This window comes from Myotis brandtii, unplaced genomic scaffold (genome assembly GCF_000412655.1).
Source record: "Myotis brandtii unplaced genomic scaffold, ASM41265v1 scaffold1162, whole genome shotgun sequence".
NCBI lineage: Eukaryota > Metazoa > Chordata > Mammalia > Chiroptera > Vespertilionidae > Myotis > Myotis brandtii.
Window position 1 is genome coordinate 733891 of NW_005354021.1, and position 23391 is coordinate 757281.

At 39.1% G+C, this 23391-nt stretch overlaps 1 protein-coding gene across 1 annotated transcript; it reads right to left on the reverse strand.

Annotated features, from left to right (window-relative positions):
• Nucleotides 1-151: 151 nt before the first annotated feature.
• On the reverse strand, nucleotides 152-19515 carry SUMO1 (small ubiquitin-like modifier 1). The gene is made up of 5 exons (XM_014528907.1): nucleotides 19504-19515; nucleotides 9783-9890; nucleotides 8707-8784; nucleotides 4210-4281; nucleotides 152-1294 (listed from the first exon to the last, which is right to left on the reverse strand). Exons 1-5 carry the CDS (start codon nucleotides 19513-19515, stop codon nucleotides 1226-1228), a joined length of 339 nt encoding a protein of 112 aa, XP_014384393.1. The 3' UTR covers nucleotides 152-1225.
• Nucleotides 19516-23391: the final 3876 nt, after the last annotated feature.

Genomic DNA, 23391 nt, shown 5'->3' on the forward strand with positions numbered 1-23391 from the left:
TAAGCCCTCTAATAGAAACTAATTTGGTATTTTAAGTTTAAATATATAAGATATAAAGAAATGAAAGAAAAATAAACAAAATATACCAAACCTTAAGCAGAGAACATTTGGTTAGAGGAAAAACTGAAATTATCAATATAAATCAATTAAGAATTTTTGACGTGCCCATTTATTCAACATGACTGGGTAAGTGTCATATATATGCACCATACAGAAATATCAAGTTTTAAAAACACACACAGAACACTGAGCATTTAAGAAGGTATTGTGGCCTTAATTAAATCCTTAATTCAGAAGGCACTTCAGTAACTTTCAGTGCTTCAAAGTCACAATCATCACTGAAGAAAAATTTATTTGTTCCATATACAAACAATAATTTCCAGTATTATGCAAGAAAATCTTGTTTCGGCCATTTTTTTTCTTTCTATACAATTAAAAATAAAATGGAACAGTAATAAGATTTTTACAAACATTTTATTTTAATGAAGCTGGTACAGACAATGTCCATTTAAAACCCAAATCCCAGGCCAAAAAGTACAAATAAAATCAAAAAGAGCAGTGTTCTGTTGCACACACTTCTGCATGAATAACTTTATTAACTGCTAATGAAAATTAAAACTTTTCTGGGATCTTCTGACAAGATTTTTCTTTACTCTTAAAATGCTTTCTCTTCAGTGAAGCCATCTTTGGAGTTAGTCTTTACTCTCACCTCATCTGTCATCTTGACTCCAACCTGATATTCTTCTTCTTTTGGTCCAGACCTTCAGATTTTAGAAGTAGCTTCAAGCTGAGAAAAGGTCATTTTTCCACAGTTCAGTTCTCTGAAAAACTTCCACTTCCCACTGAAAGTCATAGTCCAGGAGTGAAGCAATCACACGCTAGAACTTCAGGGCCAATTAGAAGTCAATATGAACACTTGCATTGGTCGACCTTATTTATCACAAGCCTGAAAATGCACAGTCCTGAAAAAGGTGGCCTCCCTGTGCACACACATCATATTTCAAAAGGAGAGGGCAATATGAAGGAGGCTGACGTTTGATCACCAAAAATCAGCACAATGAAAACAAACAATAATGAATAATGGGCACTAGAATTCAAATTACTAGACGTTTTAAAGAGATGGGGGGCATCAGTTTTCAATTCCATTTTAACACCACATTACAAAAGAACTATTTTTAAAAATAAAAAAGGATTGAGGGAAAAGAAAAGAAAATAAAAAGAATATCTAAACTGTTGAATGACCCCCCGTTTGTTCCTGATAAACTTCAATCACATCTTCTTCCTCCATTCCCAGCTGTAAGAGAAAAGAACAATATTTTAGAATATAAAAGCACTGTTTTTTTAATTGGCTGCAATTATGTGGCCACAGTTTTAAAGAAAAAAGGATACAGAGGCGATCCAAGTTACACTGTTCTAAGACTAAGAGTCTTGGTTCCTTTAATCTAAGGACACAGAGATGTGTCAATAAAGTCATTTATTATTTTGCTTAATCAATTTCATTTCCCAGCTTATTGACCATATAAAACTTAAGTGTTTATTGAACAGGACCTTAAAGGAGTTTAAAATCTAATGGAACATGTATTTAATAGTTTAAATAAGCCTGCCTGAGAGGCTCAGTTGGTTGAGCATCATCCTATACACCAAAAAGTTGCTGGTTCTATTTCCGGTCAGGATACATACCAAGACTGCAAGTTCAATTCCAGGTCAGGGCATGTACAAAAGGCAATCGATTGATGTTTCTCTCTCACATTGATGTTTCTCTCTCTCTCTCTCTCTCCCTTTCTCTCTCTAAACATCTCCTCTGGTGAGGATTACAAAATAATAATAATTTGCTGGGCCAGTGTGGCTCAGTAGTTGAGTATCACCTATGAACCAGGAGGTCACAGTTCAATTCCCAGTCAGGGCACATGCCCAGGTTGCAGCTCGACCCCCAGTAGGGGGTGTACAGGAAGCAGCTGATTGAAGTTTCTCTCTCATCAATGTTTCTATCTATCACTCTCCCTTCCCCTCTCTCTAAAATGAATAAAAACATTTTTTTTTTTTTTTTTTACAAAATTACCACCACCCATAAAGGGCTTCATGTGCTCCAGATACTATACCCTGAGAAAGACACATCATCAATTATGTAGTATTGCATCCAAAAATGCATAACCCGCCCTAACCGGTTTGGCTCAGTGGATAGAGTGTCGGCCTACGGACTCAAGGGTCCCAGGTTCGATTCCGGTCAAGGGCATGTACCTTGGTTTCGGACACATCCCTGGTGGGGAGTGTGCAGGAGGCAGCTGATCAATGTTTCTCTCTCACTGATGTTTCTAATTCTCTCTCCCTCTCTCTTCCTCTCTGTAAAAAATCAATAAAATATATTCAAAAATGCATAACCCGAATCCAGGACTTTCTGGAAAACAACTGATTTGTATTCCTTAAAATTATAAATGTAATGGAAGACAAAGAATAGCTGAGGAAATGTTCTAAATTAAAGATGACTAAAAAGGCACTTGAGTAAAATATGTTGACATGGAACTGGACAGGAGAAAATTTATTATAAAAGACATAATTGGGACAAATGACAAAATTAGTTTGTAGCTTAAAGTATTCTAATAGTATTAAGTGTCCTAAATTTGATTAACAGTACTGTGGTTACATAAAATATACTTGTTCTTAAGAAATACACACTAAAATATTAAGTAGTAAAATATAAACAAATAAATAAATAAAATATTAAGTAGTAAATGGCCATGGCACATGCAACCTACTCCCAAGTGGTTCAAGGGATATAAATATACACTTATAGATGGGAGGGGGGGAGGGGAGGGAAGTAATAATAAGCAAAGGTGGAACGATATTAAAACAGGTGAATCTAGGTGGGAGAATGTAAAATTTTTTTGTACTACTCTTGCAACTTTTCTGTAAGTTGAAAATTATTTCAAAATAAAGACTTTTAAAAAGCCCTAGCCGGTGTGGCTCAGTAGATAGAGCGTCAGCCTGTGGACTGAAAGGTCCTGGGTTTGATTACGGTCAAGGGCACATACCTGTGTTGCGGACTCAATCCCCTGTAGGAGGTGCGCAGGAGGCAGCCGATCAATGATTTTCTCTCATCATTGATATTTCTCTCTCTCTCTCCCTTTCCCTTCCTCTCTGAATTCAATAAAAATATGTTTTTAAAAAAAAACTTTTAAAAAGATGGAGACATGTTAAAAAGAACACAGACACCAACCTGAAGGGGCCCTCGCTGGCCAATAACCCAAGAAGAATATTCAGTTTTAAAGTATTTCCCCACAAATTACTAATTAAAAAGAAAAATGGTAACTTTACAATGAATAAATCTAGCAGTTACCACCTTAAGTTACCAAAGTTAGTATTACCCACAACAAGACAAATGGTCATCATGTACTTCCTGGTGTGATGTACTCTCAAGTACACAGCTTCACTCTGTGCCACGCGTACCAAAAATACAAAACTGAATCTAATAATGAGGAAATGTCAGACAAATCCAAACTGAAGGAATATATAAACAAAACAAACCAGATTATACGATAAAACAAAGACACAGACGCACTTAAAAACATAAATCAAGGTGACATAGCCAAATATATTAATATATACTAAGCTTCTGTATCAAGTTCTCAAAATGGGTCAATAGTCAAAATCGAGCCCTGGCCAGGCAACTGCACCAAATGGTTGCCAGTTCCATTCCCAGTCAGGGTACATGCCTGGGTGCAGACTGGATCCCCGGTAGGGGGTTGCAAGAGGCAGCCAATCGATGCTTCCCTCTCACACTGATGTTTCTCTCTCCCTCTCCCGCTTTGCCTCTAAAATTCAGTAATAAAAAAAAACTTTTTTAAAGAAAGTCAAAATCAAACCATAAAGGTCACCATCACCATGAAAGTGTATGAGAAATCTGCCAAATTTGAGGAACATCTGTCCATCTTCAAAAAGACATAGCATGTGTCTTCTGACAGCCTCAGTACCCATTTTACTTTCAACCTTTCTTTTTATTGGCACTTTTGAAGGCAATATATGGGAAGTTCAATTCAAAAGATTCTTTTTCTCTCTGACAAATGATATACCACTTAAATCAAAGAATATTCAAGAAGTGGGCAGTTTAATAACAACAACAAAAAAAGAAGTGGGCAGTTTAATACCAGTGAACCAAATCATTCAATGCAGAATTTAAAATTTTTCTTAACTCAAAGAAGACATTTTACTCACTTCTTTTGGAGTGTGATTATCAGCAATTCTCTGACCTTCAAAGAGAAACCTGAGTGAATTCATTGGAACTCCCTAAAAAGGCAAAAATACATATATATAAATATGTATACATACAAATCTTAGAGGAAATAAGAACTTTGATGCACAAAAAGCTAACATAAAAACTTCAACAGAACACACAGAACATAAAACTAGACAGCTAATCCTATCATAATCACAATTTATTGAGTGCCATTTGCTAGGTCCTCCCTGTTCCAAGTACTTGACATACATAATCATAAATGTTTGTCACCTTTCTTCATTATACAGCTAGGGAATCAAAGGAATAGACAGGGTACAATAGCTAGCCAAAATTTAAGGCTAAATCTATTCTAAGCCTCTGCTCTTGACAACTATTTTATAGTTTCCTCTGAAATCTGTAAGCTAACATCTATCTATATCTATCATAATAAAAGCGTATATGCAAACTGACCAAACGACCAAAGAGCAGAACCGTCCAGACCTTCAGGACGGCCACGCTATGACATGCACTGGCACCAGGCAGGCCAGCCAAGGCGGGTGCAATGCGATTGGTCGGGGGGCCCCACCATCGCCCCATGATCGCCCCACAGAGGGAGGCCCAGGCCACCCTCTGCAGGGCGATTGATGTGGGGGGCTCCGCGATCGATTGCCACGCAGAAGGAGGCCCAGGCCAGCCAAGCGATCACACCCCACACCTGTTGCCCGCAGAGGGAGGCAACCGGTGGAGGGGGGACAACGCCACACAGATGGCAAGCAGTGGCAGTGGCGGAGGCGGGGCCAGCTACTGGCTGCTGGGGGAAGGAAAGCCCCAAGAGGCCCTGATCACCAGCCAGGCCCAGGGACCCTACCCAAGGGGTTCCAGATTGCGAGAGGACGCAGGCTGAGCTGAGGGACACGGGGACACGGGGACACGGGGACACACACACACACACACACCCCGCCGCGCACGAATTTCGTGCACCAGGCCCCTAGTGAAAGATAAAATCAAAAATTGGATGAGCACCCTTACTAGCTTCCAGCTACACAAGCAAAAATGGTTTTAAAAGATTAAATCATAGAAATTTGGTAAAGCACAGTAGCTATCCAGATAAGCTACAATAAACCTGTGATGGCATACAGAGCACTATAAATATCACAAAAAATATTAAAATATATTTTTCTAATCATTTGTTCAACAAAATAGCTGTAAGGAGAGAAATGCTAACTTAAAGAGAAATAACTAATAAATACAAATCAAGAATCATTTATTTAGTCCACAAGTATTATGAAAGTCTTGCTCAATACCTAAAATATTAAGATTTTCGTTGACTGCTTAAACACCATCCCAAAAACATCAAAAAATTAAAACTATCTTTCAATATGTACTATACCATAAGTATATAAGACCACACACACTTACCCTTCATTTCATTTTAAATTCTTTCCAGGGATATATTTTAAAAAATAAGTTTAGCCCTGACTGGTTTGGCTCAGTGGATAGAGTGTCGGCCTGCGGACTGAAGGGTCCCAGGTTCAATTCCTGTCAGGGGCATGTGTCTGGGTTTCGGGCACATCCCTAGTGGGGGGTGTGCAGGAGGCGGCTGATCGATGTTTCTAACTCTCTATCCCTCTCCCTTCCTCTCTGTAAAAAAACCAATAAAATATATTTTTAAAAAATAAATAAGTTTAACTGACAAAGGCGGAATATGCTTTGATTTTAATTATAGGATCTCTTTGAAAAAGAAGCATTATATTGTGCTGGGGTCAAAAAAGTTTCTATACGCCCTAGTCGGTTTGGCTCAGTCGACAGAGCGTTGGCCTGTGGACTGAAGGGTCCTGGGTTCGATTCTGGTCAAGGGCACATGCCCAGGTTATGGGCTCAATCCCCAATGTGAGGCATGCAGGAGGCAGCCAATCAATGATTCTCTCTCATCATTGATGTTTCTCTCTCTTTCCCTTCCTCTCTTCTTCTCTGAAATCAATAAAAAAGCATTAAAAAAAAACGTTGAAAATGATTCTAAGTTATTGTTATATTTTAATTATCTCCCCAAACCTAGCACCTTCCATAAACTTGAGCTTTGTAAATTACTTCTTTACTTCGCACTGTTTTTCCTCAATAATCAACACCCTGGTCTATAGATGGGGTAAAAAGACTATATAATTTTCTTCAGAATTGTTGTGAGGATTAAGTACCATGTTTCTTATTTCTTAGTACCTAGCACAGCACAGTTAATGCAAGTTCCTTTTCCCTGGTCAACACTCAATTTTAGCTCTCATCACCATTTTTACAAATGTGAACCAGTTGAGCCCCAATTAATAAGATTTTAATGGGTTTAACAATTAACATCAAAAACAGAAGAGACAGAAATGTTAACTGTTTTACTTATCCTAACACCTAATTGATCTCTTTTTCTTCTAGCAAAAGTGATTTTTACATAAGTTACTAACTTAAACTGTAAAAAGAAACCCTCCAGAAAACCTACAATACCTGAGTTAATAGTATCATGTAACACAAATCAATTATTAAAACGTATCTTGGTGTCTCCTCTATACAGATGGTCCCCAACTTACGATTTTTTGACTTTATGATGGTCCAACAGTGATGATATGGGTGCAGTAGAAGCTGTACAGTTCAACCTTGAACAAATGGGTTTGAGCTTCTCGAGTCCAATTACACACGAATCTTTTTCAATAAATGTGTACAGTATTATAAATATATTTCCTTATGATTTTCTTCATGATGATTTTTTTCTCTAGCTTGCTTTTATTATAAGAATACAGTATAGTCCTGGCCAGTTTTGCTCAGTGGATAGAGCGTCAGCCTGCAGACCGAGGAGTCCCAGGTTCAGGGCATGTACCTTGGTTGCAGGCTGCTCCCCAGCCTGGGCCCTGGTCAGGGCTCTTGCAGGAGGCAACCAATCAATGTGTTTCTCTCACATCAATGTTTCTCTCTGTCTTTCCCTCTCTCTTCCATTCTCTCTAAAAATCAGTGGAAAAATATCCTCAGGTGAGGATTAACAAAAACAAACAAACACAAAATAAATAAATAAATAGATAGATAGATAGATAAATAAATAAAGGTGATTACGTAAATGTTTAAAAAAAAGAATACAGTATATAATACAGATAACATACAAAATAATCCCTGTGTTGTTCAAGGGTCAACTGTACTTCAAAATTTGAATTTTGATCTTTTCCCAAGCTAGTGATATGCAGTACAATACTCTCACGATGCTGGGCAGCAGCAACAAGCTGTAGCTCCCAGTCAGCAAGGCGAACATGAGGGTTAAGTGTACTGTGTTGACATGTTTAAGATAGGCTATAATAAGCTATGACTTTCAATAGATTAGGTGTATTAAATGCATTTTTGACTTACGATATTTTCAACTAATGATGAGTTTATTGGAACACAAACCCATTTTAAGGAGCATCTATATATTAATTCCAAGTACACTTATTTTTTTAAATGTATTTTGTTAATAATGATAATGGGTAACATTTACTTAACATTTTTAGGCATCATGTTAAACGCTTTATGTAGGTCATCTTATTTCATCTTCATGGGGTAGGCACTGTAATAGTCCCATTTTTCTAAGGGGAAAACAAGGCACATAACTTATTCTTGGTCCCATAGTCAAACAGTGATGTAGCCCAAATTTGAATCTAGAAAGGTTAAAGGAATTTGTTATTGATCTAACTCATAAAGGCCAGAATCTGTGAGAATCTGGTATTCCTAAATTAAACAGACTTCTATATGATTATTTAAAAGAGAAAACCCCTTAATACTGAAAGCATAGAATGCAATTAGCAGTTATTGGTAGTACTATGTATAAATTAATACTTAAAATATAGTATTGCCCTAGCCGGGTGTCCAGTGGTTAGAGCAGACCAAGGATGGAAGGGCCTTAGGTCAAGGGCACATACCTCGGCTGCAGACTCAATCCCCAGCCCCAGCCAGGGTGTGTGCGGGAGGCAACTGATAGATGTGTCTCTCTCACATAGATGTTTCTCTCTCTGTCCCTCTCCCTCCCTTCCACTCTCTCTAAAAATAAATGGAAAAAATATCCTCGAGCCCTAGCTGGTTTGGCTCAGTGGATAGAGCGTTGGACTACAGACTGGAAGGCCCCAGGTTCAATTCCGGTCAAGGGCACATGCTCGGGTTGCAGGCTCGATCCCCCAGTGGGGAGCCTGCAGGAGGCAGCCGATCACTTCCTCTCTGAAATCAATAAAAATATATTAAAAAACAAAACTCACAAATGAATAATAACTGCTACTTTTAAAATATATATATATCCTCAGGTGAGGATAACAAAAACAAAACAAAACAAAAAGATAATTATTAGTAAATTTAACATATGGCTAAACATTCGTGGTTACAAACAAGGAAATTTCATAGTGATCACCAAAATGTACTTGCCTTTATTACATACACTGGTAAGCCATAAAGATAGATGAATGACACATAAAGCATTGTATTTGCTACAATAACATACAAACCTGTCTTTGACAGTATGATTCTTTGAGTTTCTTGAGATGTGTTGTCATTTTCACTTTGAAGTGAATCTCACTGCTATCCTAAGAAGATACAAGAAAAAAATTACCCTTCTTTGTGTAAATTATTTGCTTTACTTGAAACAAATAATTTAATTACACAAATAGAAGCAAACCTTGTCACCTGTATTTTCCCACCAAAGTATTTTTTATTATTCATAACAGGTGTTATTAAAACACTCTAATCATTACTCTATACCCATTTCAAAACAAACATAAAGACAATCTGTCTTGAGTTTTTAAGTTAGCAGTGTAAGTAAAAGCATGTATATCAAAGAATACATTCCTTCATAATTGCATGTCCATCCTATATATGTAAAATAAAAGCTGAATTATTACAAACCCCTCCTCAAAGCAACTCAAAACAAAAAGTACCTCCCCCGACAACTGAAGTCACTGAACTATACACTCTAAAATGGATTTTATGGTACGTGAATTATATCTTTAAAATTTTTCAAAATAAGAAATCACAGTAAATGAGAATATGAACACGTAATCAATAGAATATAAACATAGTAGACCAAAAATTACAGCTCATTGATAATCAGAGAAATGTAAAATAAACAAAACATCTTTACCACCTGGCCCATGTGGCTCAGTGGTTGAATGTTTATCTACAAACCAGGAGGTCACAGTTCCTTCTTCCTTTCTCTCTGAAATCAATAAAAAAAAAATTTTTTTTTTAAAAGAAGCCTGGCCCACATGTCGCAGTGGTTCAGAGTCAACCTATGAACCAGAAGGTCATGGTTCGATTCTAATCAGGGCATATGCCCGGGTTGCAGGCTCGATCACCAGGAGGGAGAGGGTGCAAGAGGCAGCTGACCAATGATTCTCTCTCATCATTGATGTTTCTCTCTCTCTCTCTCTCTCTCCCCCTTCCTCTCTGAAATCAATAAAATAGTTTTTAAAAAAGAAGACGACAAGAACCAAGGTCTTGTTGTCTTGCCAGTCAGAATTTTTCCTGTGTCAGAAATTATTCACATATTCAAGGAGAGTCAACAAAGAAAAATAACGAAACTCACCTGTCCAATGACTTTGAGTTTAATGTATTCTCCTTCCTTCTTATCCCCCAAGTCCTCAGTTGAAGGTTTTGCCTCCTGAAAGAAAAGTACTTTTAAAGATAAAAGTTCCTACATGCTACTTTCATTACTTACTTATGAGTACCCATTACTTTAGCTCAGGGTACAAAATACGCACTTGAGAATACAAACAACATGTATTTTCTTGACTAGTCAATTAAGCAAAAATATCCTAAGTCAATTACTGGCCCAAACACAAGTTTACTAGAAATCAAGAAAGAGGTCTGTTATCATATCCTGCAGTAGCTTGGAAATTTTCACTTGGCCACCAAATTATCCACTTATTTAAAATATACTCCATTATTCGTAACAATTTCAAACTGCTAATCCATACTTGATAAGAATATAACCAATGATACTGTATTTTACAAGTAAAATCACAAGGCCATCACCTGTGTATCTCAGGCTGGTAATAACTTAAAACCAGTAAGTTTTCTTTAACATTCAAAATGTAACTGAACCTATTAAACTAGAAGTAGCTTTTAACATGAAGATACAGGTTAGTGTCTAGGAAAATGCTTAGATAACAGAATTGACTTCATTAGTGTGAATCCTTCCTTGCCTGCTTTGCATTCTGCAGAACTTTCAACATTTGCTGACTACTGCATATTACGGCAGCAGGCAAAATTAACCTTGTTTAGTGAGACAGTATTTCACCTGAAAACTAGAAGACTGTCTTAAATATAGTCTCACCACCACATTTCTATGAATCTGTATTCCTAGAAAACAGCTGCTTTTTCCTTTATGTATCTACAGAGGGCAAGGACAGATTATTCCATGCAGTGAAGAGCAACAAAGCCCCGAGTTCTCTTTTACTACTGGGAGGAGTGTTAGTAAAGAAGCTTTGTGTAAGTGAGCACAAAGAAGAATCCAGCCCCGGCCCCAGCAGCAGTAAGTCAGCACAATAGGGAGCATTTTGCTCCAGTATTTCCTAGATAGGGTAGCTACAGAGGCTGCTCAGGACAAGAGTTCTTTCCCCGCCATCGTCCACAGGCTTCAGAACTCTTTCTACAGCACAGCTGCTCTTATTGTGTAACTACCCCGATCAAAAAGTATTAGTAGCTTCCAGTACTTTAAGGTATAGAATTAAACCCCACAGCCCCGCATTGAGTTCCTCCACTGCCAAGCTCAACTCTCACTTTTTTCTCTTACCACTTTCTTTACAAACCCAAGGAGTCAGTTACATTGGACTATTTATTTACTGTTCTCCGAAAACGGCCCTCAGCATTTCTCCACCTTCCGCCCTTTGAGGTTTCTGTTTCCTTTACCAGGAAGATATATATATCTTCCCTCAGCCTCTCTTGAAATCATCTCAGGGAACTGCACCCCTCATCATCTGAAGTCCAGTATTTAAAAAACACTCCGAGGAACCAAAGCATGCCTCAACCTTCCAAATGGGATTAATATTTTCCTTTAATGCTCTTATTTGCAACCTATTCATATCTTTTATACCATTTATTCTCAATTAAAAATACTCCCCCTTCAATCGGTTTCTCTACTTGTTGTCCTCATCTTTTTCACCAAACCGTACAAGAGTACTCAACAAGAGAAGACAAACAACCCAATTAAAAGATGGGCAGAGGACCTGAATAGACACTTCTCCAAAGAGGACATACAGATGGCCAAGAGACATGAAAAAAATGTTCAACGTCCCTCGTTATCAGAGAGATGCAAATTAAAATGATAATGGCTACCATTAATAAATCAACAAACAAGTGCTGGTGAGGATGTAGAGGAAAAGGAACCTAGTACACTGCTGCTGGAATGTAGACTGGTACAACCACTATGGAAAAGTGTGGAGTTTCCTCAAAAAAATAAAAACAGCCCTGGCTGGTTTGGCTAAGTGGATAGAGCGTTAGCCTGCGGATTCCAGTCAAGGGCACATACCCGGGTTGGGGGGTGTGCAGGAGGCAGCCAATCAATGATTCTCTCTCAGCACTGATGTTTATGTTTCTGTCTCTGTCTCTCTCTCCCTCTCCCTTCCTCTCTGAAATCAATAAGAATATATTTAAAAATAAATAAATAAAAATAAAAATGGGCCCTAGCCAGTTTGGCTCAGTGGACAGAGTGTCAGCCTGTGGACTGAAGGGTTCCAGATTCGTTTCTGGTCAAGGGCACATGCCTAGGTTGTGGGCTCAATCCCCAGTGTGGGGTGTGCAGGAGACAGCCAATCAATGACTCTCTTCCATCGTTGATGTTTCTCTCTCTCTCTCTCCCTCTGCCTTCCTCTCTGAAATCAATAAAAACATAAAAAAATTAAAAATGGAACTATTTGGCCCACTTCTAGGAATATATCCTAAGAAGCCAGAAACACTGATCAGAAAGAATATACACACCCCTATGTTCCTAGCAGTGTTATTTACAATAGCTAAGATCTGGAAATAGCCCTAGTGCCGCCCATCAGTAGATGAATGGACTAAACACTGTGGTACATTTACACAATGGAATGCTATGCAGCTGTAAAAAAGAAGGTTCTCTTTCCTTCTGAGACAGCATGAAGGGGCTGAAGAGTATTATGCTAAGTGAAATAAGTCAGTCAGAGAAAGACAAGTATCACATTATCTCACTTATATGTAGAATCTAATGAATAAAATAAACTGATGAACAAAAAAGATCCAGAGACAATGAAGATCCATAGACTGACTTATTTCAAAGAAAAGGGCTGGGGGCTGGGGGAAGAGATTAACCAATGCCCCTATATCAGCCCTGGGCAAACTACGGCCCGCGGGCCGGATCCGGCCCGTTTGAAATGAATAAAACTAAAAAAAAAAAAGACCGTACCCTTTTATGTAATGATGTTTACTTTGAATTTATATTAGTTCACACAAACACTCCATCCATGCTTTTGTTCCGGCCCTCCGGTCCAGTTTAAGAACCCATTGTGGCCCTCGAGTCAAAAAGTTTGCCCACCCCTGCCCTATATGCATATATGTAGAGCTCATGGACAGACATAGTATGGGGGAGGCCTGGAGAGGATATGGGAGCTGGATGGAGGGGCTCAATGGGGGTAAAGGAGGGACATCTGTAACATTTTCAACAGTAAAGAAAAATGTTAAAAAAAATAGAGTATTCAGCACTTGCTTTCTCTACTTTCTCTCTCAACCCACTGTAATCTGGCTTATCCCTCACCATTCCACTTGACATTGCTCTCACCAACGTTACTAGTTCAACTCCTTATTGCTAAATACAATGGATAATTTCAAATCTCATCTTTAACTCCCTAACATAACAAACACATCTTCCTTGATGACTTCCTTCCTTGAAAATTCTCCACCTTTGGCCTCCAAGATTCCATTCTCTCCTCCTCTTGGCCATTTCCTTAAATGCTGGTACTCCTGTGGATTCCGTGTCTTCAATTCCCTGCTTTTTTTGGTCTCCCTGGGTGGCCCATGATTCCAACTACCTCTAAGACACAGGCATACCTCGTCCTATGGCACTTTCTAGATGTTCTTTTTTATAAATTGAAGGTAAAACCTTCCACCAGCAAAAAGATTACAAGTTATTTTACTTCAGTGGTGTGGGACAAAACTGGCAATATCTCTAACATGTGCCTATACTAATAACTGTTATCATTCTCTCCAACCTGATAATTTTCTGAGTTTCACTCATTTATAAAAGTGCTTGACTAGCTCCACTTTGGATGTCCCATGGTTACATCACTGCTGTTACTTTTAACTTCAGCTCCTGAAACCAAAATCAAAGGAAAATTCTACAACTCCTTCTGGATTCACAATTACAATAAATTACTACCATACATTCAATTGCCCACAACAGAAACTTGGAGATTCTCTCTTAAATCTCACACTTATTCATCATTCTGACAATTCTTAGTGGCTCTCAAGTCTATCCCATTCTCTCCAAGCCATTGCCTTACTTCGGGCACTCATTGTTGCCCATTAACATTACTGCAACAGCATACCAGGCATACGGTCTTGCTCCCTCCAATTAATTCTCCAAACTACCACCAAAGCCATCACTCTAAAATGTAATCCAATCTGCCTAGAAATCTCAGGGTTAAATTCAAACTCCTTAGCTGACACACATTGGTCCCTCCAATGATGGTCTGTCTAGCAATCCAGCCTTATTCTCCTCTCTTGCTAATACTATCCTTTGCTCTAGCCATACTGAACTATCTATAATTTCTTGAACATGGTACACTCTACCTTATCTCCACTATCTCTGTACATACTAATTCCCTCTGCTTGGAATGCTCTTTCCTATGCTATTCCCCTTTCAAGACCACTCAGGCATCACTTCTTCAAAATTATGTCCCTGCCCACTTGCCTAAATGTTCCCACACTACTTACTTTTATCCTTTATAACCACATATTTAAATATCTGTATCTCCCAGCAGATTCTATTGGTATGCCTTACTCTTCTTGATATTTCTAGTCAAATACAGTGCCTAGAACTTTGAAGATATTCAATGTGCTTGTTAAATAAGTTAATGTTTTCTGTGACCATTTTGAATGTCCTATCTTCCTTACAAGTCTACAAGGAGAGAATCCAAGTTTTTTCATCTTTATAATCTCTACTAGAGGCCCGGTGCACGAAATTCCTGCATGGGTAGGGTCCCTAGGCCTGGCTGGAGATCAGGGCCAATCTGTGGGGCAACTGGCTGGGCAATCGGGGGGCCCCCACTGGCACCCGCCTTGGCTGGCCTGGGGTTTGCGGGCTGGGGGCAGCTCCTGCGTTGAGTGTCTGTCCCCTGGTGGTCAGTGCACGTCATAGCGACCAGTTGTTCCGCCGTTCAGTCGATTTGCATATTAGGCTTTTATTATATAGGATAGTGTCAGGCAAACGCTAGGCAATTCTTTAATGTTGTTGAATTAAGCTGATTACTATTTTCTGTACCAATCTTACTAATGCTTCATACTTCTACTGTACACACTAGTCAGTCCAAACAAAAATTCTTTCAGTTTTTTATATTCACCATTGGGTAAGAGAAAATTCACTTCAATTTCGTAAGAATATGTAAATGCTATGATTTGAAATTTCCAAAAGTGTGCTGCCAATTTCCCTAGTCACTCCACTTTGGTGATCTCTTCCCAACTCTGAAGCACGGTAACAATGTGCCTGTGCCCCTTGCTTAATAGCCCCATGCTTGCCTAATGCTGTATTCCAACTTTTCATGTGTTTTTTTTCCTTTGATGGACTAGTCTGGAAAATGAGGTGATCTTGGACAAAAACTCCAAGTCTGTCTCCAGTAATCTCAGTGTCTATTGTATGATGCCTTTCCCTCTCCCCCCTGTAAGAAAGCAGCCAGTGCAGAATGGTATGGCACACTAGTTACAAAACAGTGAAAGCATTCAGCACTGGGTCTGGGGCACTAGGTCATCAGAGAAATTAGAATCCTGGAGAGCTCTGGTCAGTTTGGCTGTAAAAAATACACAGCCCAGAGCAGAAGAAACTGGTAATGGAAGGAAAAGTAAATGTATATGCAAGATCAAAGAGAGGAACTGGAAACCTCCACATTTTCAGATATGTGCCATCCACAGAATGAATCATGGTAACTGGAATGATGAAGGAATTTATTAGACACTACCCACTATCAACTCTTCTTTCCAAGACATAGATGGAGCCTGACTGGCATGGCTCAGTGGTTGAGCATCAACCTATGAATCAGGAGGTCATGGTTCGATTCCCAGTCCAGGAATGTACCCGGCTTGTGGGCTCAATCCCCAGTATGGGTGGTGCAGGAGGCAGCCAATTATTGATTCTCGCTCATCATTAATGTTTCTATTTCTATCTCTCTCCCTCCCCCTTCCTCTCTAAAAATCAATAAAAAATATATTTAATTTTAAAAAATACATAGATGGAACACCTTGGAAATAGAAGACATCTAAGGATCTGAAAAGAAAACTAGACTGGAGAGGATGGAAGACACAGCAATCTTCATTTACAAATGTTCAAAATTCATGAGAAGGATTTGATTGTGCAATTTCAAAGTCAAAAGAACAAGAACTCTGCTTAAAAGCATTCTGGCAATTAGAATGTTGACAATTCAATCAACTGGAGAGAGAGGGCATCAAATTTAACTACCCCCAATCTGTCCCTGACCCTTCAAATTGTACAAGGATTGTTCATTCTTCTGAAACAGGTGTGGTTTGGGGGAAAACCCAAAAACATAGAATACATTTACTCTTACTTGATGGCATTAACAGATGTTTGTTTTTTTAAGTCTTTTGTAAAAATATGTTTTCACTGAATCTAGAGAAAGGAAAAGAGAAAGAGAGAGAGAGAGAAACATCGATCAGTTGCCTCCAGTACACACACCACAATCTAGGACAGTGATGGCGAACCTATGACACACGTGTCAGAGGTGTCACGCAAACTCATTTTTTTGGTTGATTTTTCTTTGTTAAATGGCATTTAAATATATAAAATAAATATCAAAAACATACATCTTTGTTTTACTATGGTTGCAAATATCAAAAAATTTCTATATGTGACACGGCACCAGAGTTAAGTTAGGGTTTTTCAAAATGCTGACACGCCGAGCTCAAAAGGTTCACCATCACTGATCTAGGATCTAACCCACAACCTGGGTATGTGCCCTGACCAAGAATCGAACTGGCGACCTTTCATTGCATGGGATGACACTCTACCAACTGAGCCACACCAGCCAGGACAGATCTGTTCATTTTTCAAGGTGTGACAATAGTATCCTGGTTATGTTAAAAGAAAAAGTCATTTATCTCATACTTCAGTGGATATATCACAATTCTAAAAACACAAAAATACATATATACTTTCATTTTTATGCTCCATATATTCACACTTGATGAGACAGTACTAGAGATTTACAATGAAACTGACCAGATTTAGCTCCATAGCCTCAATGTTTAGTAAAGTTGTCAAGATACTGGATCTTCTGGAAATTTACATGCAATCCTAGAACTGTGGTTAAATGCTAGATATGCACAGCCAACTTCTCAGGAACTAAAAATTATAGCTGAACTGGTTTTGTAAAACCTCCTCTTGGAGCCTAGACTATGGATCTATGCAAAACCTGGAACAAATTTGTTTCAGTGTATCCGAAAGTACTAGCAAACAGATTTAGAGGTATGGCAGACTTTGTTAATTACCTATCCGATATCCATTCTCCTTCTTCCTTACAAAGGGAAGCCTAAATCTGGCCAGCTAAAAAACATACTTCCCACCCTAGCCAATTTGGTTCAGTGGACAATGTCGAACTGAAGGGTGGCGGGTTTGATTCCGGTCAAGATCACTTACCTCAGTTGCAGGCTCGATCCCCTGTGAGAAGCAACCAATCAATGTGCCTCTCTCACATGAATGTTTCTCTCTCTGTCTCTCTCCCCCTCCCTCCCTTCCACTCTTTCTAAAAAATCTATGGAAAAATATCTCCGGGTGAAGATTAACAAAAAACAAAACAAACATATTTCTCAGCTTCTCTTATGGCCATGTGATGCAGTGCTGGCCAATGAGATATAATATGACATATTTTTTCCTTTCACTCCTTCCCTTTCTCCATCCCTTTCTCTTGCCTGGAACAAAGATACAAAATAACTTTTTTTGCTACTGCAAGGAGATAAACATGAGTGTGAACATCTGTTAAGGATTAAGAAGAAAGGAGTATGAAGGTATTGTGGAACTGCCTTACCAGTCCTGAACTACTTAAGTCTAGACTTTATGTTCCATGAGAAAAATAAGCTGCATATTTGTTTAACCTAATACATCAGACTTTCTGTTATTCAGTTCAAAAGCAGTTTGAACTGACAGAGAAGGTGCTGTAAATAAATATCATTTGGCTTATGTTAAAAATAGGTCCTAAAGCCCTGGCCAGAGTGGCCCAGTTGGTAGGAGCGTAGTCTTGTACACGGAAAGGTTCAATTCCCAGTCAAGGCACATACCTAGGTAGCAGGTTCGATCCCTGGCCCCAATGGGGGGGGTGTGTGGGAGGCAAGAGATCGATATTTTTCTCACATCCATGTTTCTCTCTCCCTCTCTCTCTCTCTGCCCCTTCCCCTTTCTCTAACAACAACAACAAGAAAATCAATAAAAATGTGCTCCCGTGAGGATTAAAAAAAACTTTAAAAAATATATACAGGCCCTAGAAAACTACCTCAAATGTGCATCAAAAGCAAAATGATAAGTAAATCTTGGTACAGTATGCCCTAACCGGTTTGGCTCAGTGGATAGAGCGTCAGCCTGCGGACTGAAGGGTCCCAGGTTTGATTCCGGTCAAGGGCATGTACCTTGGTTGCGGGCACATACCCAGTAGGGAGTGTGCAGGAGGCAGCTGATCAATGTTTCTCTCTCATCGATGTTTCTAGCTCTCTATCCCTCTCCCTTCCTCTCTGTAAAACATCAATAAAATATATTTAAAAAAAAAATCATGGTACAGTCACAAAATAGAATGCAATATAATAATGAGATTTAACAACATACAAATCTCCAAAAAATCCTGAGCAAAAGCCAGACACAGAAGTACATATTGTATGATTCCACTTACATCTACACTAATAAACTAGAAAGATGCAAATTGACCGTACCTTCGCAACGCCCACTGAGTAGCCAGTCAGGAGTACGCAAATTAACCCAACAAAGATGGTGGGTTAATTTGCATACACAGGCGCTGAGCAGTGGGGCTGGAGTGGGACACTTGCGTCGTCACCATGGCAACGACGCAGGCGCTCTGCACCGCCCCAGCCGCTCTGAGCCTCTGGGCAGCATGGGAAGGTGAGAAGGCAGAAAGGCGGCTCTGGGCCAGAAGAAGGCGGAAAGGCGAAGGTGGAAAGGCGGCTCCAGGCGAGCAAAGGCAGTGCTGGCAGCTAGGAGAAGGAATGCCCATTCTTGCACGAATCTTCGTGTATCGGGCCTCTAGTAATGTTATAATGTATTAAAACAGGCAAAACTAATCTGCATACCAGTATGTAGTTAGGACACTGGTTTTTTGGGGGGGTTTTTTGTGTGTTTTTTATTTTTATTTTTTTTATTTTTTTTAAATATATTTTATTGATTTTTTACAGAGAGGAAGGGAGAGGGATAGAGAGTTAGAAACATCGATGAGAGAGAAACATCGATCAGCTGCCTCCTGCACACTCCCTACTGGGTATGTGCTCGCAACCAAGGTACATGCCCTTGACCGGAATCGAACCTGGGACCCTTGAGTCCACAGGCCAACGCTCTATCCACTGAGCCAAACTGGTTAGGGCATTTGTGTGTTTTTTAATAAAGAGAGGGAAGAAAGGAGGGAGGGAAGGAGAGAAACATCAATTTCTGTTCCACTTATTTATGCTTTCAATGGTTGATTCTTATATGTGCCCTAACCAGGGATCAAACCCACAACTGTGGTGTATGGGGATGACGCTCCAATCAATTGAGCTATCCCACCAGGGCCCACATGACTTTTTTAAAGAAGTAGAATATTAGAGAATTATCTACCTCCCCCCAAAAAAATCACAATTTCTGTAAATTCCAAAATGAGATACTATACCAGTCTTAGAGAAAATTATCCATAATAAGCCCAATGTTCTGGAAGAAGCAAATGATTTGATCTTGGAGATAAAGTTACCAGATAACTATTGTTAACAGAATTAAAGATCATGAAGTAAAAACATCAGAAAATGAAAACCACTCCATGACAACCAACCCTTAATAACAAAACACCCTGGGAATTGAAAGTGGAGGAGGAACATACCTGCTGCTTCATGTTTTTGAGGCAACCTTCCAATTCTAGGGTCTAGAATGGTGCCTTGAACATATTGGCATTCAATATAAACTTGTTAAATTAATGAATCTGACCACTTCAAGAACTTTTACTAAGTATGCAGTCACTGTACGGGACATTTCAGAAATAAAGGATGAATAAAGGCTGATTCCTGACCTTCAAAAGTGAACAGTCTAATGGAGAAAGATACTTAAGTAAATAATTGTTAACACTTTATATAAAAGCTAACTGCTATGGGAAGTTTATGGCTGCTTTATAGCTCTGAAATTGGAACTATTCAACGTACCTTTATGAGTACTCTAACCATAACAATCATATTGCTTTCAAAACACAATGAAATATTTTAGGTCAGATTTTCTTTGTAATATTGCTATAACCCATATACTTGCAATATCCACTAGCAACACTTCATGTATCTGTCAGACTACCATTTCTCTCAAGTCACAGCTACAGTTCAGTATATTTATTCTATTTCATAATAGTATACATAATTATGAATTCTAATACCTACCCAGTTCATCATATTGCCTGCTATCTCAAACTTACAGTAAAATCAATAAACATCAACAGGAAAATATAAAGAACACTGCAGGGGCCTGGACAGTGTGGTTCATAGATCGACCATTGACCTATGAACCAGGAGATCACAGTTCAATTCCTGGTTGGAGTACATGTCTGGGTTGCAGGCAGTAATCAATGATCCTCTCCCATCATTGGTGTTTCTATCTCTCTCTCCCTCTCCCTTCCTCTCTGAAATAAATAAAAATATTTTAAAAAATACAATTAATGTGGTGGATTACAGATGACTGTAAATTCTTTAGTTATTCTTCCCATTGAGAAACAGCACCTGTCTTTCCCTTGGTGACTACAATTAATAATACTAAATTGTATGTATATTTAAAAGTTGCTAAGAAAGCAGATCTTAAAAGTTATCACACAAAAAATTTGTAACTGTGTGGTGATGGATGCTAACTAAACTTATTGTGATCACTTCACAATATATACTAAATTTATGTATATTTAAAAGTTGCTAAGAAAGCAGATCTTAAAAGTTATCACACAAAAAATTTGTAACTGTGTGGTGATGGATGCTAACTAAACTTATTGTGATCACTTCACAATATACACACTTATTGAATCATTATATTTTACAACTGAAACTAATATATGTCAATTACATCCCAATTAAAAATAATTCCGTAAGTAAACAAATATATAAATGTCTTTCCCTTGAATTTGGCCTTAGTGATTTGCCTGACCAACAGAAGGCAGAAATGACTTCCAAGGATAGGTCCTAGGAGGCCTGAGGTGTCCATCCAGGGTTCTCTGGGAATACTCACTCTCTCTATGGGCCCTGAGATGGTATAAGTCTGAATATCCTGTGGTCTCCATGCTGAAAAGAACACATGCTGAGCCATAACCAGTTTGGCTCAGTGGATAGAGCGTTGGCCGGCGGACTGAAGAAGGGTTCCGGCTTTGATTCTGGTCAAAGGCATATACCTTGGTTGCGGGCACATCCCCAGTAGAGAGTGTGCAGGAGGCAGCTGAATTGATGTTTCTCTCTAATCAATCACTCATGATGTTTCTAACTCTCTATCCCTCTCCCTTCCTCTCTGTAAAAATCAATATTATTTTTTTTAAAAAAGAACACATGCTGAGACCACTCAGACCTTGAGACTCCATGAAGAGCCCAGCCATGCCAGCACCCAACCACTTGAGTACTGTAATCCCAACAGAGGCCCCACACACCACAGAGCAGTGATGAGTCCAACTTACAGAGTCCTGCCCAAACTGCAGATTTATGAGTAAAATAGAAGGCTGCTGTTTTAAGCCACTAAGTTTTGAGGTAGTTTGTTAGGTACCAACAGGTAAACAGAATTACATAATGCTTCCAAATCCTTGACTAACAATAAAAGGAAATAATCCAATCAACTTAAGGTGGGGATGGGAAAAGTGAACCTTGTTATAACAGATTCAGTTAGGATTTGAAGCAAATCAGTCATCAAATTATTATAAACTAGAGGCCCAGTGCACGACATTCATGCACTGGGGGAAGGGATGGGTGTTCCTCAGCCTGGCCTGCACCCTCTCACAGCCCAGAACCCCTCAGGGGATGTCCCCTCAGGGAGCGGGCCTAAGCAGGCAGTTGGACATCCCCCAAGGGGGGTCCTTAGCGCTGCTGTGGAGGCAAGAGAAGCTCCTGCCGCTGCGCTCACCAGCCATGAGCCTGGCTTCTAGCTGAGTGACCACCAGGGGGCAGCTCCTGCATTGAGCGTCTGCCCCCTGGTGGTCAGTGCACATTATAGTGACCAGGTGTTCTGCCTTTTGGTTGATTTGCATATTAGCCTTTTATTATATAGGATTAACAGACCTGAACTGAAGAGCTAAATAAAGTACACACTGCCATTGATGGTTTTGGTATAGAAAAGAAACACTATAAACTTGAATACAGGGAAGGAAAATATTTGTACAAATTACCCTTACTGGTTTGATAATAAGCTCTGATTCTATATAAGTGCTTATTAATATTGCTGCAAGGTGATTGGGCTAAAGGAGAGTACCCAATCAGATCTGTTATTTGTTACAGGCTAGTTCTTAAACTTTTTGAGGAATCATGTACTCCTGATGAAAACTATGGGCTCTTTCTCACTATAAATACACACATGCACGAATACTCACAAAACATTCCATACAATTTCCCTGGATTTTCAGCCTTTAGGGTCCATGAACCTTAGGTTTAAAACCTGTTTTAGAGGATTATTCAATAATGATCCAAAAATTCACTGAAGCCCTGGCTGGTCTGGCTCAATGGATAGAGCATCAGCCTTCGGACTGAAGCGCCCCGGGTTCGATTCCGGTCAAAGGCACATACCTGGGTTGCGGGCTCCATCCCCAGTAGGGGGTGTGCAGGAGGCAGCCAATCAATGATTCTCTCTCATCACTGATGTTTCTATCTCTCTCTCTCCCTCTCCCCTCCTCTCTAAAAATCAATAAAATATATATATTTTTTAAATCCACTGGATAATGCTGGAATTCTTAAAAATTATAATCAAGTGTTCCACTCAAATTCCAAAAATATTCATATTTCATTAATTAATGGAGAACCCAGAAATTTAAGTCCTGTGTGAATTTAATGTCTACCTAATTTAACCTGAAATTATTACTCAATTTCAGTATCTTAGCCCCAGACAATAACCTCCTGAGAGGTGCCTGAAAAAAATACATCGTTCTAATAAAACTTCCTTTAAAGAAAGATTGTCTTTCGGAGACTATGGTTCAGTCTCATGCTACTGATATTGCCCAGTAGTAACTTGGGATTCTTACTTCCTCTTATAAGCCTCTTAAGGATACTGTTCAGCTTCCGACCTCCCTAAATCCTTAGCGTCCTCCCTAAACATGAAACTGTACAGCACCCAACATGAAACTGTACTGGGTCCCAATTATTAACAATGATACTGGTCTATCTGACTAGAAAAACGTTCTCAAACTTTTTGGTCTCAGGATTTTTATGCTCTTAAAAATTATTTAGAACCCCATAAAACTTTTGTCAGATTACACCTATTACGGTTCACAGTACTAGGCATTGAAACTAACAAATGCTTTAAATATTAATTCATTTTAAAAGAACAATAAGCCCATCATATATTAGCAAAACTTTTTAGTAAAACAGTTTTCAAGGCCCTGGCCACAAAGCTGTTGGTTAGAGCATCGTCCCAATACACCAAGGTTTTGGGTTCCATGCCTGGTCAGGGCACATACAAGAAGCAACCAATGAATGCTTAAGTGGAACAACAAATCAATGCTTTTCTCTCTCTCTCTCTCTCTCTCTCTCTCTCCTCCCCCCTTCTCTTCTCTCTC

Coding starts and splice junctions, on each gene's coding strand:
- SUMO1 (XM_014528907.1), bottom strand. Junction 8,785..9,782: donor AACTCAAAGTCATTGGACAG/GTGAGTTTCGTT, acceptor GTATCTTCTTAG/GATAGCAGTGAGATTCACTT. Junction 4,282..8,706: donor AATCATACTGTCAAAGACAG/GTTTGTATGTTA, acceptor TTGCCTTTTTAG/GGAGTTCCAATGAATTCACT.